Here is an 18,502-nt window from a genome sequence, read left to right as displayed (position 1 = left end):
GCTCTTCCTACCTGTCCCTTCATTATCACCCACACAGCGATTAGCCACATTCTGAGCCATTTATTCAACAATCCTATACCTTAGACTGCTTTTGGGCCTTGGACTAGGCCCTCCTTGCTCCTGGCATGGGGGCCATGCAGCCTGTGGCCAAAACGTTGATGGCTATAACCGCTTCATCTGCCGCCGCTCCTGTCGGCGCTGCCGTTTCTCATTGTGCTCTGGTGCTGGGGTGCCACTGTCTGCTGTGAACCACGGGCCCAGCACATTCACCCAGAGGAGGTAAAGGGCCCGGCCCGGAGCCTAGGAAAGAAAAGGTAACTTGAAGCCAGGTGCAGGAAATGAAAGAAGAGAAGGGTTAGATGCTCCAGCCCCTTCTTGGGAGCCCTACAACCCACGCACCAGAAGCCAGAAGGACCAGATGTAGAGGGAGAAGCAGCTGAGCACCTGCACGATGGCTGTCAGTAGGATCACATCCTTAAGGTGCCTGTGGACAGAAGGGAGGCTGCAAGGCCCAAAAATAGTAGATGGGCCCCAGTTCTTCTATCCTCTTCAAGTTGTGGGCAGTTGTGGGTCTTGGGCTATCTGGGCCCCAAGACCCCAGCCCGGGGGCCGCTCACCTGGGCTGGCAGCGGGGGACACTCACTCTGCCATGCCCTGCTCCATGTTGAGGTCCATTCCACCATCCATCAGGGCCCCATCCTCAGAAAAGGCTGCCCGTGCCATCGAGCTCATAGAGTGGTAGCTGGCCCCATATACTGCCAGACTAAAGCCCAAGGCCATCTGCAGAATAAGAATGGTATCACAGGCCAGCCAGTAATCCTATCTGCTTATCCACTTCCCAGGCTGGGGGACACTTACCCAGGCCCAAAATGAGGCAGATGAATAGAAGAACACCAAGGTCACAAGACAGTAAATGGCCTGTAAGCAGATACATGATCAGGCTGGGATCAAAAGCTGCCCTAAACCATGGGCCTTCCTGGACTCTGACCAAGAGTTAGGCCAGGCTGTGGAAAGAGGTTGTTACTCATAGGGTTGGTGGGGGGAAAAGGAACTGTTCCCTAAGTTCTGAGTACCCAGACCCCCCTCTGATATGTCAGCCCAGGAAAGGATGGGTTCAAGTCCATTTGAGCCTCAAACTCTCATTTCGTTTTTGGTTTGGTTTGGGTTTGACTACTCCGCAATTTCTTTGTGCCAGGATTCATTCTCCTTTCATTTTAATTGTAGTTTTCTTCTGGAAAACTACACATGGCTGTCATATACCCCCCTCTACCCCGGACACCCAACACACACCAGAGCTGACTCTGGGATCTCGGGTGGGCACAGAAGGAGGTAGGCACTTACATTGGCCCCCAGTATGATCCGCAGATAGAACTTCAGAGTCTCTCTGTTCTCTTCAAATATCTGCTTCTTCCCTCTGGTGCCCACTTTGCCCTTGGGCTGCAGAGGGATGATAAAATGCTATCAGAGCCCTCCTCAGCCAGGGTCCTCCTCACCCTCCCCACCAGCCTGGTCAGGTACACAATTACACCTGCACTTAAGCCAGGTCCCCATGGTGCTCAAATCTAGCACAATCCTTGGGATGTCCACCCCTCCTCTAGTCCATCCTGCTTAGGGCTGACACCATTTGTGCAACACCCCTAAGGCCTGCGGCCCGGCCTGGTACCGTCTGGCACTGACGCCCACTCCCCACCCGCTGCACTTCTGGTATGGCGGTGCGCCGCTCTATTTCCCCGCTAGCTCTAGTGCCATCTGGCCGCTGCAGGGCGCCCCCCTCTGGCAGACCCGCTTCCCTCGATGTCTCTCCTTTGTTTTCAGTCTCCCGGGCCCGGGAATCCTCGCCGTAGCGAACCCCGCCCTCCCCGCCCTCCTTACCGCCATAGCGCGACGCAAACAGCCAGCGAGGAAAACGAGGGAGAGCGACTGAAACCGCGGTCAGTAGGTACCACATCGGCAGCAAAGGCACTTCCGGTGCAGACCCAAATCGTCACAACTGTGACGGAAGTGGGGACGGTCCGCTTCCTTCCCAAGGCCCTCCCCCCTCCCTCAGTCCGTAGGACTACACTTCCCAGAAAGCCTTGCACGGGGGCGGAGGCGGCAGGGATGCGATGGCGGAGTCGCTGCCCCTGGAGGTGAGAGGAGGCGGCCCTCAGGCCTAGCTTGGGACAGGCTCCGCCCTCGGGGTCCCGGGCTGTGGGGAGGGGCTGTCAGCTCGCCCGGCTCCGCCTGCCTGGCGGGAACGACCTGCCCGACAGATCCCAGGACCTGCAGGCTATGGGTAACGGCCCCGCCTTTGGGCCACCCCATCCCCTTAGCTTGGGGGAACCGTCCTCTCCTCCATCGGCCCCACGAGGTGGCTGCCCTGTCACCTCAGCGAGGACAGTGTCTCTGCCTACTCCCTTCTCTAGAGATGGCCGCCCCTCCCCCTCAGTTGTGGAATATGTCCGTTCCATCCCCTCGTCCCCGAAGGGTAACCGATTTTATTCTCTTTGACCCCTTGGGGTGATCACTCCATTCCCTCTGTGCCGAAAGGCGGCAGTCCCCTCCCCCTGGCAGTGGGAGACCGATTCCCCGCCCCCATCAACTCTGAGCACAGTCGCTGAATTACTTCACAGAGGACAGGCCTGCTCCCTACTCCCTCGGCCCATAGTAATGAGTCCTTCACCCTATGGGATGTTTGCTCTTTTTCCTTAGCCTGGAACAGGACCACTCTGCCGCCATTGGCCGGAGAAAGAAAACAGATTTTGTTCCCAGTGGCCTCTTGGGATGGCCTCTCTGTCCCTTTTGCCTTGAGAGTTGGCAGCTCCCGCTGCTGCCCACGGGAGACAAGCCACCCATTCCTCATCAGCCCTGGAATGGTGCTCCTTACCCTTAGCAAGAAGAGGACAGCTCCCACCCCCTTTAGCCCACTGCCGTGGCATCTTTTATCTCCTGCACCCTGGAGAATGTCTACTACATAGATCCCAGGAATGACCAGTCATATCTAATAGTAGCTCCTTAGGATGGGGTTCATGGGATGGTGACTCCATCCTTATCATTGCCTCATCTTCCCTCTAGAAAAGCCACCCCCCTTCTCAGCTCAAAGAATCATGTTCCCTCCTCTCAATGGGGATAGGTTTGTTGCCCTCTCCCTTTGTTTTTTGGGCTGGTTGCTGAGCCTCCAGAAGACAGGATGGCCACTGTCTTAACTGGCTTAGACAGGCTTCCCTGCCTCCCCCTGGGGTTGGGGGTTTAGTGAATCCCAATCCCATCAATATTCTCTTCCCCATGCCTAGCTCTCCTGGCCCCGAAGGCAGTTCTCCCCAGTCCTCTCAGTAATGATCTGCTTTATTTTCCCCACTCCTTCCCTGAGCAAACCTTTGGTGAAAATTGAGGTAGAGGGCTTTGGTGAAAATAGGGATGGAGGACTGTCCATCTTTAATTCAATCCAGTAAGTATTGGCTGAGTACCTTCTGTGCGCTAGGGATCAAAGAAAGGGGGCTGGTGAGGTCAAGGTCAAGGAAGGGCATTCCCGGAAAGAGGCCCACACAGGCAAAATGTAACAAGCATGGTATGGTTGTAGGACAGTGGGAATAATGAACCGGGAAGCTCCGGGTTCAGGGGTCCAGTCAGGTGTAGGGCCTAGCCAGTGCTGACCCAAGAGTGGAGATTTTGTCCTGAGGGCACTGGAGTACCCTGAGGGTTTTCATCAGGGACGTGCTAAGATTGAAAGCTGTTTTTTAGGAAAATTAACCTTGTCACAGTGTGCAGAATGACTAGCCAGGCTGAGCCTGGAGGCAGGGAGGTCAGGTGGGAGACTGCAGAAGGAATCCAGGTCTGGGGTGATAAAGTTCTGGGCTATTGAGGTGCTAAAATTTCAAAGGTAGAAATATTTGTAACAGCAATCCAGCAATCATTTATGGAACATCTAGATGTCAAGCACATCATCTCTATTAAATACACACACACACACACACACACACACACACGGTATGGAAACTGAAGCTCAGATAAGTCAGTTACCTTGCATCAGGTCACACAGGTCACACAGGTCACACAGCTTGGAAGTAGTAGAGCTGGGATTTGAATGAGTCTGTGTTATCCTGGCCTAAGCCTGTGTTGTACATGTGTATCTGACAGAAAAGGACAGAAGAGCATAAAGAGTTAGTATTATCAGGATCTTCAGGCAAGATGCACTATTGGCATTGAAGCTCAGATGCTGGAAAATTGGGAGGAAGGGATGCTTTGGACTAAGAATATGAATTTTAGTTGAGATGAAGGTGATGGTAAAACATTTAGATGATGGACCCTGTGGACAATTGGCAACACCAGACTATCACATGAATGATGAGACGATATGGGGATATTGAATTGTTGGTTTTATGTGTAGAGGTAACCGTTGAAGCCATGCAAATGAATTTATTATCCCAGGAAGTAAAAGATTGAAAGACCCAGGTCTGAGCCCTGGAAGCCACAGAAGAATCCAGAAATAGGGCAATTAGAGTGAAGGGTGGAGCTCTAGAAAACAGAGTTTCTTAAGAGCCCATGAGGGACGATTTCAGAAGAAAATAATAGTTAATATTAAGTCATTCTTTGCCTCACCAGTGACTCCCTCCCCAATCCCTGATAGGGCCCCCAACCTCATGATCCCCAACCTCATAGGCCATAGGTGGAGGGAGGGCCTGAGCACCTGGGCTGGGCCCTGCTGGGATCATATCTTAACAGCCAGCTGAGAAGGCAGTGGAGAAGATGGGAAAAGAGGGAGGACCCAGAGCCTGATCTGTGAGGGCAGGAGGAAGGGGTGTGATTTCCAAAGTTCAGAGAAGGACACCTGACCTACTGTGTCCTAGGTCTTGTGCAAAACACTTTACTGTTCTTAAATTCTCACCACAACCCATTTAAATCTTGCTATGATTGCCATTTTACAGATTAGAAAAAGAAAGGCTCAGAGAGGTCAGTTGATGATAGAGTAAGGATTTGAACTAGGTTTACCTGGTCTTAATGCTCAGGCTCTTTTTACCAAACTGAGTGGGAAGTTTGCTTTTTATCAGTCTGTACAAACCTGCATCCAGGCAGGGCTCGGGAATGGTTTGTTCACAGTAAAGATGCTCAGAGGCTGGAGAGCCAAGTGAAGACCCCACGAAGCTTAGGATTCAAGATGAACTAGATAGAAGCCAGTGTCTCAGTCCCCTTAGAGTGATGGTACTATGAGCTGGAGAGGGTTCCAAAGGCCCTCAGCTCTAACAGTTCCCAATGCCCTCTGTCTTTTCCCCTCAGATGCTCACATATATTCTGATCTTCCTGCCTCTGTCAGATCAGAAAGAGGCCTCCCTCGTGAGTCGGGCTTGGTACTCTGCAGCCCAGAATGCCCTTCGGGAGGTAAGGTGGCCACCCTCACCTGGCCCATTCTCAGTTGTATCTCACTTCAGTTTGCCCGTGGCCCTGCTTATACATAGTCCATTCATTCATCCATCCATGCATACATAGACATACATTACATTCATACACACTTGACTCTGGGTACAGTGCCTAGACTCTACAGATGAGTAAGACATAGTCCCCTACCCCAGTGAAGGAGAAAGACAAGGACATGGGTGACCATGATATCATGTGCTTGATGCTGTGACACTGGAATGATGGGTGCCACTAGAACAGGAAGAAGGACATCCAGAGGAGACCAGCAGCGTCAGGGAAGGCTTCCTGATGGCATAGGATGAGGGTGAAGGTTGGTCTTCCAGCACTGATGACAGCACAGGTAAAGGCACCAAGATGTGAAATATGAAATAGTTCTGGTAACAACCACACAAGTTCCATATGACTAGAACTAAAATGTGTGTAGAAGTGATGGGAGATGAGGCCGGAGAGGGGTCAAACCAAAGGCTGGCACTAGTGCTAAGGCTCCATCCTATTGACCATCACGCAGCCTTTAAAGGAATGTTAAGGCAGGGGAGTGATATGATGTGATGTGTCTTAGAACTCTGCCGTGCTGAATGGACTGGAGAGGGTGAGTCAGGGTGTAGGGAGACAGCCCAGCTAGGAGATGAACGTACACATCTGTGACAGTTTGAAGGGCAAGCAGTGACCGCTCCTTATTTTCATTTTGACCTCTTTAATTACTCCTGAGTTTTCTCATTAGCTGACCATTTGTATTTCCCTCTCTTGTTTATTCATGGATTTTATCCATTTAACCATTGGCATCTTAGTATTTTTCTTATCAGTTTGTATGAACCTTTTATACATTAAAGAGATGAATCTTTTAGATATTTATTGAAACATATTCCTAATATATTTGCCTTTGTATTTGATTTGTAGATACATGCTTATTTCTGAGATACAGAGGTTAAATTTCTATGTTGTTGATTCTAAACATCTTTTGCTTTCTTATTTCTTCCATTGCTTTTTAAACTTGGAGACCCCTTACCTCTTCAGTGATTCAATGTTCAATGTACACTCAAATTTCTCTTCCTTTTTTTTTTTTACTTAGACTCAATTTTTTAGAGAGGTTTTAGGTTCACAACAAAATTGTTTATTCTGTTTTATGGCTTGAATTTTTATAGTAATTTTTTAATTGGTGAAATTTATTTTGATTTATGATCTGAGGTAAGAAGCTAAACTGATGAGTTTTCAAATAGCCCTAATACCATTTACATATAATCTTCCTCTTTCCTGCTGTGTTGGACTCCTCCTCTGTCATATATTAAATGTGTGTATAAAAGTAGGGTCTGTTGTCACGTTATCTATCTAATGTCACTGAGCTTAGTGTCTAAAGAAATTTGATTTGGACTTGTTGAAAATTTGAAGTGTGAGGCATCTAAATGGTGAGAGACAGTTGGTTGTTGGATTTCTGAGTGAAGAATTCAAGAGAAGGGTCTAGATATTAAATACAGAGTTGGGTATCACTAAGAATGAGGGGAGGTTGAAACCATGGATCTAAGTCACATCTCCCAGGAAGCACATGAAAAGCCATAGGAACAGCAAGTCACAGAATACCCCAGAGGAGTACACCAGTCCAAGGGCATGGGAAGGAGGAGGCACCTACAGAAGAGATGCCAGGGATCTAAAGTGGAGAGCTTTACAGGACTGAGTGGATGACTAACAGTGCCAAATCCCATGAAGAGTCCAGAAAATAAAGAACGGATAGTGTCCATGATGTCTGAGGTCCAGGGAGGTCCCCAGTGACTTCAGCAACATTTGATATCTGGGGGAAAAAGCCAGGAGGGTGGAAGAGTGAATGAGATAAGAAGGGACATGTAGAAAATGACCTCTTTTGCAAGAAATTTCCCCAGGAGAGGAAGGAAATAAATAGGGCAATAATGAGAGGTTGAGGGGATTCGACAAAGAATTTTCAATGGGAGAAATCTCAAATGTGTTTATATGCTGAGGAGAGTCATAGAGGAGGGGTGAATGTGAATGCATGAAGAAGAGACGTGAGAAATAGAGGATGCCACCTGAGGTAATACAAGGCCTGGTCTTGGATAGGGTGGAGAGGATGTCACCCCTCCTGCGCAGGACATGGAGAGGTGGGAGCGGCAGTGTGGCACGGTTTGCTGAGGAAGTTCCTCTGAGGTTTGTGGCCTCTTTGCTGAGCAAATTTGGAGGCCACATTGTCTTAGGGGAGGGAGAAGAGAGGTAGAGGCCAGAGTCTCAACACAGAGGCTTGGAATATTCACAGGGCAGAAGGGCAAGTTACCAGAGCTGCTCACAGAGGCCTCACTCACTCAGATGGATGCTGCCTGTCTGTGCCTCACCCTGTGCACAGCACTTGAGAGTTGGTAGTAAGAGGGAGGTAAGCACAAGCCAAAAGGAGTGAGTAGGGGTACCACACTCAAAGTCCTGTGTAGCACACGGGGGATGGAGAGAAGATTCAGGAAAGACTTCATGGAGAAGGGGATGCTTGTGCTGAACCTAGAAAAAGGAATAAATATTTGCTAAATAGACAAGTAGGAGAGTAGGTGCCACCCTAGCCCTATGACCAAACAGAAAAAGCAGCCAAGCAGAGGCCTGGCAGCATAAGACAACCATCAGAAGCTGCCATTCCCAGAGCCAGGGCTGGGGAGGAAGGGGGCGGGCAAGGGTAAGCTGGAGCTCTTGAAGTAGGCAGGGCTCCAGTGCTGGCTGGGAGCTCAGCCTCCAGCCCGCGGAGGAGAGAATCATCAGGGGGTTGAAGAGCACAGTTTGCCTTCTGTAAGAATCATCTGGTGACAGTACCAAGGCTAGATTGGAGCCAGAAAGACCTGGGGCCAGGACCCTCAGAAGGGGAAACTGCTATAATGTATTTCTGAGAGACAATACCAGAACCTGAACTAAGGCAAGAGCAGTGGGGCAGGAGCCAAGGGACAGGCTGCAGTGTCTAGGGGAGATGAGATGCAAGGGACTTTGGTCACTGGGTGTGCAGAGTAAGGGAGGGTCTAGAATGGCTCCCCAATCTCTGACTTTGGTGACCTGGTAGAGGGCACTGAGAGTTTAGGAGAAGGGGCAGCGCCAGGGGACAAGACAGTGAATTCAGATGTGTGTTGCCTCCGTGTATCTGGCAAGGTCCCTCAGGTTCCCAGGGTCTGCTTTCTGGAAAAAAGATGTGGACTGCAAATAAAGTAGTTGGAATGGGATGAAGTGCAGTCTGCCAGGGTGCACGTGAGGGCAACAGATAGTGTGGGCATGTGTGTGCATGTGTGGTGGGGTGGAATATACCCCTTTGGTGGAGCTCACTCCTCTGTGGATTGGGTCCCTCTCTTCTTTGGTGGCCCCAAAAGAGGCTGATGGGGAGCAGGCAAGAAGATAGGAGGAGAGCCAGGCAGGCAGAACCATGGAATCCCCAGTGGGAGATAGCACGGGGGAGATTGGCCATCTGTAGGAGGTGGTGTGGAAGAAAGGATACTCGTGGGAGGCCTACAGAGGAGCCCCCAGATGTTGATGACCATGCTGGCAGGGAGCTGTTGCCAGGAATGAGAGATTCTGTGGGGGCAGTGATGGAGGGGTGAGTGGGTGAGGCAAGAGGTAACAAGGTGGCTGCATGCTGTGGGCGTGCCAAGAGGCCTGAGTGCCAAGGAAAGGGGAGAAGCAGGAGTGGTGAGAAGAGAAGGTGTAGGACCAAAGGAGGCCTTTTGTTAGTTATGACTCCGGGGTATTTGTAAACTGAGGAAGGAGCAGTGAACGGCAGGGACTGTGGGTTCCTATAGGAGAAGGTGGGGGCAGGCCCAGTAAGTGGAGAAAAGGGGATTAGGAGAGCAGAAAGAAGGAGATTAGTTAGGATGGGTCCTGCCGGGAGCTGGCTGGTAGATGTGAGCAGGGCAAAGGGAGCGTCTTCTCACATGGTGGCTTTGGCTTCTTTTTGAAACAGAACAGGTCTTCTCTGTGAAGGTCAAAGGTCGGAATAAGGGGAGGATGCCACCTTTGCATCAGGGGCTGGAGAGAATGGTGAGCTTGGAGAGAAACCTTGAGGGGGATAAGAGAGCCAGGGGTGGAGGTGGCAGGGGGGGAGGCGAGAGGGGAGTCTGTGGCTTCCACAAATGAGTTCTGTACCCCAAGCACAAACCAAGAGGAGGCAGCGGTTCCATAATGCCTTGCAGGGGGGTGGGGGGTGCAGGGCAAGAAGAAGGGGCACAGCAGCATGGCAGGGGCAGGGCCACAGGACCCCAAAGGGAGGTGGTCAGGGGAGAGGTTCTTGGAGTCCAGCAAAGAATGAGAGGGCAGGAGAAGCAAAGTGGGCAGTTGGGAGTAGACTGGCATAGGATAAGAGAGTGAAGACGAGGAGGCCAGGGTCAGAGTCCGAGACCGTAGAGCCTACCATGTTGGCACCGGGGCTGCTCCAGCTAACCGTGAGCTCTAGATGGGATGCCGATGAAGGCCTGTGGGTGCCTCTGCAGAACTCAGCCCCACCTGGGCTGGGAGCACTGGAAGGCCAGGCCACGGGTACATGGCACCTAGGGCTCTGCTGACATCCCACCACCACCATACCCCAGAGAGTAGTTTATAGAACTTATTGGCAAGAGCCATCTCCCAGGGCCCAGATGGTAAGGAAATAGTGCCCCCTGCTAGTAGGTGCTACCGAAGATTCTGGCTCACCAAGGCATGGCTGGGGTTTAGGCCTCACCAGGCCAGGCGAGGGTGCTGGACTGGTGACTTCTTATTCTCTGTGACTTGCCCCCACTTAAGCATATTTTTTCTCAAATAAGAAGGTAGATAAGGGAGATCCCCTCCCCCCGCCGCCACCGCACACACCCAGGCTCTGCACATTTTGGGGAGAGCCCTGGTTGTCTGCTCCTGGGCTGGTCACCATGAAGAAGCTCTGGACCACTCAGCTTCTGCCCTCCACTGCCTTCTCCTACCTGGGGGATTTATAAAGGGCCAGCGGAGCCACTGGAAATGACCCCAAGGTCTAACTCTTCTCTAGAGACTAAAGCCCATGGGTGCCTGGGCCTACATTTTCTTTTGTTCTCCAGAAGAAAATATATGATTCCTGTGCCAGCAGATAGGACAGCCATTCCTCTATCAGATGGCTTTCCAAGTCTGCACACAAGCCCACAGTCTCAGCTCAGGGCTTCACAAGGTACAATGAAATCCTGGCCTCTCACAGTCAAGGGATGTGTGTCCCTTTTAGCAGATTTAGGGCACTTCCCAAATGACTTGGTATTTACTCTTAGGAGGCCAGCATTGGGAAAGGAGGGGGGGGCGCTGTTTGGCTCCTCTGTGGACAGGGCAGCTGAAGCTAGAGCTTACAGTCCTCCTTTGGACCTCTAGAAGCATCTCCCTTGGGCCGAGGAAGGGCCCTCCTACACTGGGGCCAAAGACCACAACTCAGCAGCCTCCTCCTTCTGCTGTTCTGCTCCCCACAGATGATTGGTATCCCGAAAGGGCTGCTCCTGGGCACCTGCACTTGGAGTCCAGGGCAGACCACCTGGATGATGCTTTAGAGGCTGTCCCTTCCCCACAGAAAACAGTGGGGAGCAGGGAGGCGGTCTCAAATCTCAACACACACTCTCATACATCTCCCAACAGCTGCTGGAAAGCCTTTAGACCAAGCTCTGCCCCTATATTTGGGGGGTTTTCCTGCCACCAGTCAGCCCTGGACTTGGACTCTAGGTTGATGGCCGGTGCTCCCCCATTCAGCTGCTCATCTACCTTGTTCATAGGGAGGCAGTGGGAGAGGGGAGAACATGAGAACATTCCTGGCCCCCATGGCTCAGGAAGGAAGGAAATGAAGGACTGTGGTTGCTGGAGTGTGGGGGGAGGGACACAACATGATGGCAGGGGTGGCGCTGCCTCAGCAACCAGCTACGGGCCCTGTCTTGCACTTGCAGCCACAGCTCACTCTCCATCATCACACTGGCCCCTCTGTCGGCAGGGCCTGGAAACGGCTGGAGGTCGGCTTTACCCCTCCTTCTAAAACCTTTCCTCCCAGATCTTTGCCTCGCCTTGAATCACCTTCCCCGCCCACTGGGATCTTCTCTCTCTCCCTAAATCTGAGAGAGGGACCCAGGCCCTTGCGGTTCCCACTAGTCCGCTGCCTCCCAGCGTCCACGAGGGGGAGCTGTGGGAAGTGTTCCTCTCTTCCACAAGGACCACATCCCGGGATGGGGTCTGGATAGGGAGCCTGGTTTGAGCCCTGATTCCTGTGGAAGCCGGCAGAAGCTGACCCCCATTTCTTCCCACACGTTCTTTCCCATGATGGCAGCTATAGGAGCTGCTTCTCTCCGTGGCAGAAGTCAGCCTGGTTTCTCCACGCAGGAATGGGATTCCTGTGTCTTCCTGGGAGAATCGTGTTAATAAGTATCTTGCAGGAGTGCATATTATGTGTCATTTCTACCTTTCTGAATCCCTTTGATGACGTTCTGTGGGGTAGAATCAGGGAGCATTAGCTTGTTATTGCAGGGACTGACAGGACAGATATTTTAGAGAGCTTCCTTTCCTGCATCAGGATCATGTTGATACATTAAAACAAGAGCCTTTAGAACCATTTGCCAGCAACCTAGCCATCCATCAAGAGCAGATGAGAAGCCAAGCCCTCCTCTCCCTCCCCCACACCTGGTATAACTCCCCTCTGGCACAAAATCGTGGAAGGTCCTATGAAAACTGGGGTTCCCTAAATTCCTAGACAAGCCAGGCTATCTCCCCAACTTAGCCCTGAGCCCACCTCCAGGCTCCACCCCACACCAGTCATGGATTTCCCACTCTCATTCCCCTGTTCCCCTATAGCAAGGACAGCCCCACACTCTTGGCACATCAAGATTCATCCTCTTGAGATCCCACAGAAGTGGGAGGCTTCTCCTTCCTTATCTGGACAGGTAAGACAGACCCTCCAGAGATGAGCCCCAGGGGTCACAAGCACTTCTTGAACTCTGGAGCCTGCGGGGCTCACACGTGTTGGTACACACATACACAAAACCCCTTTTTGCAAACATTCATGTGGCTGAGATACTAAGGCCACCAGGGGATCTAGGGCTCACTGCCTGACCTAGGCCTCTGGCACCTGGGCCACCCACGGTCGTGGTGAGTGACAACTGCTTTGCTTCTAACTGCCTTCAGCTGTTCTGAGGGCTATTTATATTCTCTTGAAAAAGTGAGGGAGGCTGGTTGCTTAGTTAATGCTGAGCTCTGACTCCCTGGAGTGGGAGCTGAGCCCATGGGTCTCAGGGCACCTTTTGAAAGTCCCAAAGTTTGGGATCCAGCATACTTAGTCCTACCCCCTAGCAGCTTTTCTGGCTCTCCTCCAGGCTATCCCAAACCCCTATACCCAGCAGGCCAGCTGTCTACCCTGTCCCCGCTCCTCTGTAGGCATCCAGTCCCATCCATCACTAACATTCTTGCCCTCCCCTCACAGGCATCCCCTTTGAGCCCCAGAGTGACTCATCTTCCCCCTTCCCACCAGCACCCCGTCAACCACACACGACACTGCACACCACAGTGGGTCCCCATTGTGACAGGGCCCTTTCCTGACCTGCGAGTGACTGGCCACCAGACTTGATGGCCAATACCCTCTGAGGCCAGAGGGCTAACCCCATCCTGCTGCCACCCCTTAGACAAATGTGCAGTACAACATCCCTGTGTCCTCTGCCTCCCTTCCGGCCATCAAGAGCCTGGGCCTCAGGGGCATCACGTGCATCGGCCTGACCAACCTGGATGGCTTGCCAGCTTCGCATCAGGTGCTGGAGGCTGTGGCCTACCACCTGGGCCCGCATCTGCAGAGCTTGTGCCTCAGTGGGGGTAGCCCCACAGAGGCGTCCTTTGTGGCCTTGGTCCTGGGCTGCCCGGCCCTGCGTATCCTTGACCTCAGTGGCTGCAACAGCCTCTTCGTATCGGGCATGCTGATGGCTCAGCCCGAGATGGCGCAGCTGGTCCAGCAGGTGTGGAGTGGCCTCCATGAGCTCAACTTGGCTGGCCTGCGGGACCTGACCGACCTCAGTTTCAGCCGGCTCCGCCACTGTGCCCCCAACCTGGAGCGCCTCTCCTTGGCCTACTGTCACCTCACCTTTGAGCTAGGCCCAGCCCAGGGCTCTCTTGGCCCCCAAGACTTCTCCTGCTCCCAACTCTCCTTCCACAACCTGCTGCAATTTGTGAAGGAAAGGGCTGGTAGGCTATGTGGCCTGGACCTGAGTGGTACCGGCTTGCTCCCCGAGGCTGCCAAGGCCCTGGCTCAGGTGGCCGGGCTGCAGCTGAAGGAGCTGAGCCTGCGTGCCTGCCAGGACCTCTCCACAGGGGCTGTGGCTGCCCTTTGCCGTCTGCAATCTGGCCTGACCTCCCTGGACCTCAGCGGCTGCTCAGAACTGGCCGACGGGGCTCTCCTGGCCATCAGCCGCGGCCTGGCGTGCCTGCAGTGCCTCCTCCTGAGGAAGCTGCAGCGGCTGACGGACACTGGATGCACAGTGGGGAGCCCTGGGGGCCCTGCGGGAGCTGCACAGCCTGAACTTGGCAGAGTGTGGCCGGGTGAGCGGGTGGGGCCTGGCCCGGGCCCTGGGCTCAGGGCGCAGAGCTCCAGCCCCCTTGGCCTCCCTCAGCCTGGCCTACTGCTCCTCACTCAAGGTGAGCCCGTCATCCCCTCCTTTCCCTCCTCGGGGCTGGGGAAGCTGCAACTGCAGCAGTGAGGAGGCATTGCCCTGTGTTGATGGCCAGGGAACAGCAGTGAGAACTAGGCTAAGGACACGGGGAGAGGAGCCTGGACGGACAGTGCTCCTGCCAGCATCCTCTCCTCAGCCCCTACTGTGGGCCCGGATAGAGGGAGGCCCAAGGGGACCAGGCTGGCCCAGCCCACAAGCCGCACACACCTCCCGCACCAGGTGCTTGGAGACCCCTGTAAGTCCCCCTGGGTAGGAGGACTGCCAGTGGGTGTTCCGGAGGCAGGGAGGGCAAGAGGGGGCTCTGTGGGGAATGGCTACTGAGGTTACCCAAGGAGGTTGCTCCAGAGGTCTGACCCAGGTAATGTGACCTGCAAGTCACGATCATTTGTTGGCTGCAGCCAGTTCCTTCAGTAGGGCTCAGCCCTGTCCCCCTGGGCGGTGTCCCTAACTTGGCAATGTCAGTCTTTCCCTCTTTAGTGGATGGTTTCTTCAGCCTCTCAATGTGCCCAGGGCATTCCCAACCTGAAAGCCGTCCCTCGGTCTTTCCTCCACAGGCACTCCTCTTGCCTTGCCCCACCCCGTCTTCCCATTAGCACCAGGCGTCTCAGCTGCTCTCCCTGGGGCCCTGTGTTCTTATGTCTCTTACTTCTTTATGAACCAGCTTCCTCTACTCTGCCCTTAGCTCGGCACTCCTGGCAGGTGGCAGCCCTACCCCCACGGTGACCTCACAGTTCTGCTTCAAATTCTAGAGGGAGCACATCTGATTGGCTCAGCTAGGGTCAGATGTCCATGATGGTCCAATAAGCTGCGGTCAGAGGGCTGCCTCAGCGCACGGCTCCAGCCAGGTCTGGGAGCACAGACGGGGCAGGTTCTTCAGAAACTTGCACCTGCATCCTTCCCGCCCCAGCCTATCTAGGCCTCAGTCCTCCAGCAAACTCCTCCTGGTGTCCCCCCACCACCACCTTTTACCAGCACAGGGACATTTTGCTTGCCTCCATGGACCATCTGGTAGTTCCCTGTTGCCTGTGGGGCTGGAACCTTGGCAGAACCTTCCTAGGGACCCCTGCACAAGCCACCTGCCCATTGCTGTCTCCCTTCTCCACTTCCCTCCTAGGATGCCTCAGTGTACTCCCTCATCCCAGTGCTGGGCCCAAGCCTCACGGTGCTAGACTTATCCTCCTGTGTGGCCCTCACCAACAGGACCCTGCAGGCCATCCGTGCCTCCCTAACCCACCTGTCAGTCCTGCGCCTGGCCTGGTGCAAGGAGCTCTGAGACTGGGGGCTTCTGGGGCTGGGGGACCCAAGTGATGAACCTACACAGGAGCCCCAGGTACAGGACATGCGAGTGGCGGGGGCCCTGGGCACAGCTGCCTTCCTGCCCCTCCTAAGTATTTTTGTCTAGGAGCATTTGAGGGCCAAACTCAGGAGGAACCTGAAGAGCAGGAGCTTCTTCCCACAGCTACATCAAGAGCTGGAGCATCAAGCCTTGGGCCCCAAGGACCCTTCTCCCCAGCCACAGGGCTCTTCCCTGCTCATGCTGCGGGCCCTGCGGGAGCTGGACCTCACAGCCTGCAGCAAACTAACTGATGCCAGTTTGGCCAAGGTGTGGGGCTGGGGCAGTGGGGGTGGATCGCTGAGGATCTTGGCATTAGACCCAGGCCCAGGTCAACCCACTTCTTGCTTGGAAAACATTCCATTCTCTTTGGCTTCTGCTACTTCTGGCTTTGCCATTCCTCCGGCTGGGCGTGGAAGAACCTGGAAGGGCCCTGGGGCCCAGTACCATGCTATACCCTCCCACACCCCCATCCTTGCAGGTGCTCCAGTTCCCTGAGCTGAGGCAATTGTCACTGAGACTATTGCCAGCACTCACGGACAAGGGCTTGGTGGCCGTGGCCAGGGGCTGCCCCAGCCTGGAGCGCTTGGTGCTGAGTCACTGCAGTCTCCTCAGCAACGAGGGCTGGTCCCAGGCAGCCAGCTCCTGGCCTAGGCTGCAGCACCTCAATCTGGCCAGCTGCGGGCAGCTCACAGAGCAGTGAGTTGTCTGAGGACGTCACGGTACAGGGGCTGGGCTGGGTCCCCATGCCAGCTCAGGGGCTCATCAGAGGCCTCCCCACAGAACTCTGGATACCGTTGGGCAAGCATGCAAGCAGCTCCAGATGTTAGATGTGGCCATGTGCCCTCGTATCAGCATGGCTGCCGTCAGGTGCTTCCAAGCCCAACTGCCCCAGGTGACCTGCGTCCAGTCCCGCTTCATGGGAGGGGCTGACCTGACCATAACGCTCTAGGCCAGGTCAGCAACCAACCCTGTGCCTCAGCAGAGTCCCCAGTCCTGGCCTGTTGACCTGGTTTGACTCAGTGCCTCCTGCCCTCCTCTGCCACATGCCCCCAAAGCCCCTTTCCCAAGCTATAAACCCCTTTCTCTAGGACTAGGGGTAGGACTAATCCAGGGAAGCCCAGCGGGCTTCCTGCCCCACTCTGCCCTATGGCTCAGCAGGAGCCTTTTCCAGCTTTATGTTGCTGCCACAGGCCGCTGGAAATGCCAGCTCCTGCTCTCCTGGCCAGGCCTGGATCCGGAGGCCAGGCCCACAGGTGGAATGCGTCTGGTACTGGGGAAGAGTAGACCTTGTGCCTCTTGCTCTGCCCACTTCTCACACCTAAGGCCTGTGCCTCACCTTGTTCCCTATTAGGAGCTCTCCTGGCCTCTACTAGCACTGAGTTTTAGCAGCCAAGCCACAGACTTTGTTATAAACCCAAACAAAATTAAAAATTCCAAATCTTACCTCCTTTTCTGAAGTTCTCAGACTACAGCCCCTACCCCCCACTTCAGGTGAAGCAGCTCACCCTAGCCCAGGGACAATGTGGAAAAAACACCAGAGGCACGTAGACAATTTCTTCCTTACACCTGACCAAAAGCCCTACAGGTGCCTCCAGAAGTCTTAACTTCCTCCCCAATATGGTGAGAGACTAGAAACCTGGATGCCTTTCCCTGCATGGGCCTCCAGGCATGTCCTGCAGCAAAGGCACATCCCAGCCAGATACGAGGAGCACAGTGATTAAGGATGCAGTGAGGCTGTCTTCAGGAAGAAAAAAAGACGACAGTATCTCTGGGTAGGTCATTAGAGGTGCCAGGGACTTCTCAACAGAAGCTCTGGGAAACTATCTGTCCACCAACTTTGTCCATCTGTCCCTCAGTTCTAGGAGCACCTAGCACGGCTGCCCGAGTGCCTGCAGACACTGCACTTTATGTGGTGATTCAGAGGTGCCAAAGCTCTCCTAGTCCCCAGGTCAGGTAGGAGGAGGCAAATTAGCCGACAGACAAGGACAGGCCAGGGCATAGGGTGTGCATAGAGGAACAGTGCCTGGACCTGGGAGCCTAAGAGAGCAAGGAACAGAGCCTGGGAGATCAAGGAAAGACTCAAGGCAGTGAAAAAGGAGAAGGGAAGGAAGAGGGCAATGACAAAGGATGAGGAAAGCACACATGGCAGGCCAGAGCTGGTGCTGGGGAGGACGGGGTGGGTGCCATGGGCTGCAGGGAGGATGCCAGCTTGGAGCCCACAGAGAACTCTGCAAGCCACAGGTCTCTTGTTAGACATCCTCAACCACAACATGTCTGCAACCCATCTATCCCAGCTGCTCAGTCAGGTAACTGTGAACATTATCCCATGGACAACAGAGAGGCACTGAAAAACACAGGATGGGGGTAGTGTGCATGTGAGTGTATATAACCTGATCAGCTTCGTGTTTGAAAAAGCACTTGGGTACTAAGGACTGCAAGAACAATACAGGAGGGAGGAAGTCAGATTCTCGCTACGATGCTGGTGGCCTGGACAAGGGAGTGGAGACACTGGGGAGGAAGAACTGATGGTATTGGAAGATTTAACGCATCTGGGATCCCCACGCCTGATTGCCATCTTGAGCTCAATAGCAAGTTTAACTTGAACTATTCCAAGTGTGGTGGGAAGTCTGAACATAAGAGTGGGCATGCTGGGCCCTGGAGGCCTGAGTGAGGAGCGGGTGCGCCTCCAGCACATTCTCCAAAGGAGATGCCATTTCATTAATTTTCAAGGTTAACACTGTTCAAAAAAAGGTGTGTGTGAAGGTGTTGAGAAAGAGAAGTAATGAGAGGCATGGAGGAGGTCAGAGCGGTGGCAGCTCTCAGCCTGCGCTGTGGGGTGCCAGCCTCTGAAACTGACCTCCAGCAAGGCCTAATACCCCCAGCCACTTTCGCCCCCAGGGGTCTTGCCTGTCGGTGGCCCCCACCATATCCATGCTCTGGCAGGAGATCTGAATCAGAACACAAGTCTTCCAGCCTCAGTTCTATCCTCCCACCACCTGGGGACACATTTGGATTCTTGAGTTTGCCATTCAGCACAAAACAGACCCAGCTTCATATCTGTCCCACAGGCCTCTCATCAAGAGGGCCTCCAAGTCTTGAAAAGGACTCCTGGCAGGGCCAAGCAGGACTGTCAAGAACC

At 53.8% G+C, this 18,502-nt stretch overlaps 2 protein-coding genes across 10 annotated transcripts in view; one reads left to right on the top strand and one right to left on the bottom strand.

The window, feature by feature from the left end:
- Positions 1 to 40: 40 nt before the first annotated feature.
- TMEM208 (transmembrane protein 208) lies at positions 41 to 2,031 on the bottom strand. Of its 2 annotated transcripts, XM_072814942.1 has the most exons (6): positions 1,873 to 2,031; positions 1,342 to 1,437; positions 859 to 918; positions 644 to 780; positions 400 to 484; positions 41 to 300 (listed from the first exon to the last, which is right to left on the bottom strand). In XM_072814942.1, exons 1-6 carry the CDS (start codon positions 1,876 to 1,878, stop codon positions 163 to 165), a joined length of 522 nt encoding a protein of 173 aa, XP_072671043.1. In that variant the 5' UTR covers positions 1,879 to 2,031; the 3' UTR covers positions 41 to 162. The 2 variants fall into 2 exon arrangements, with proteins under 2 accessions (XP_072671043.1, XP_072671050.1); XM_072814949.1 differs by lacking the exon at positions 1,873 to 2,031 and having other exon boundaries at positions 859 to 1,004.
- LOC140626942 (uncharacterized) overlaps positions 2,011 to 18,502 on the top strand; it is a 17,220-nt gene continuing 728 nt past the window's right edge. Inside the window, exons 1-6 of one of the 8 annotated variants that reach the window (XM_072814861.1) lie at positions 2,144 to 3,427; positions 5,254 to 5,355; positions 12,169 to 12,257; positions 12,993 to 13,992; positions 15,142 to 15,357; positions 15,487 to 15,630. In XM_072814861.1, coding sequence (XP_072670962.1) covers positions 3,397 to 3,427; positions 5,254 to 5,355; positions 12,169 to 12,257; positions 12,993 to 13,992; positions 15,142 to 15,335 — 1,416 coding nt within the window. In that variant the 5' untranslated portion in view covers positions 2,144 to 3,396 and the 3' untranslated portion in view covers positions 15,336 to 15,357; positions 15,487 to 15,630. The other 7 variants (XM_072814852.1, XR_012025918.1, XR_012025922.1 and 4 more) reach the window with 7 other exon arrangements.

The sequence above is a fragment of the Canis lupus genome, chromosome 3 (genome assembly GCF_048164855.1).
Source record: "Canis lupus baileyi chromosome 3, mCanLup2.hap1, whole genome shotgun sequence".
Classification (NCBI taxonomy): domain Eukaryota; kingdom Metazoa; phylum Chordata; class Mammalia; order Carnivora; family Canidae; genus Canis; species Canis lupus.
The sequence above is the reverse complement of the archived record's forward strand: the minus strand, read 5'-3'. Positions and strand labels throughout refer to the sequence as shown.

What these genes read in the sequence shown, in the direction of transcription:
- TMEM208 (XM_072814942.1), bottom strand. An exon ending in GGATCATACTGGGGGCCAAT is followed by an intron (nt 919 to 1,341) that starts GTAAGTGCCTAC and finishes ATCTGCTTACAG; the next exon opens with GCCATTTACTGTCTTGTGAC. An exon ending in CTGCCTCATTTTGGGCCTGG is followed by an intron (nt 781 to 858) that starts GTAAGTGTCCCC and finishes CTTATTCTGCAG; the next exon opens with ATGGCCTTGGGCTTTAGTCT.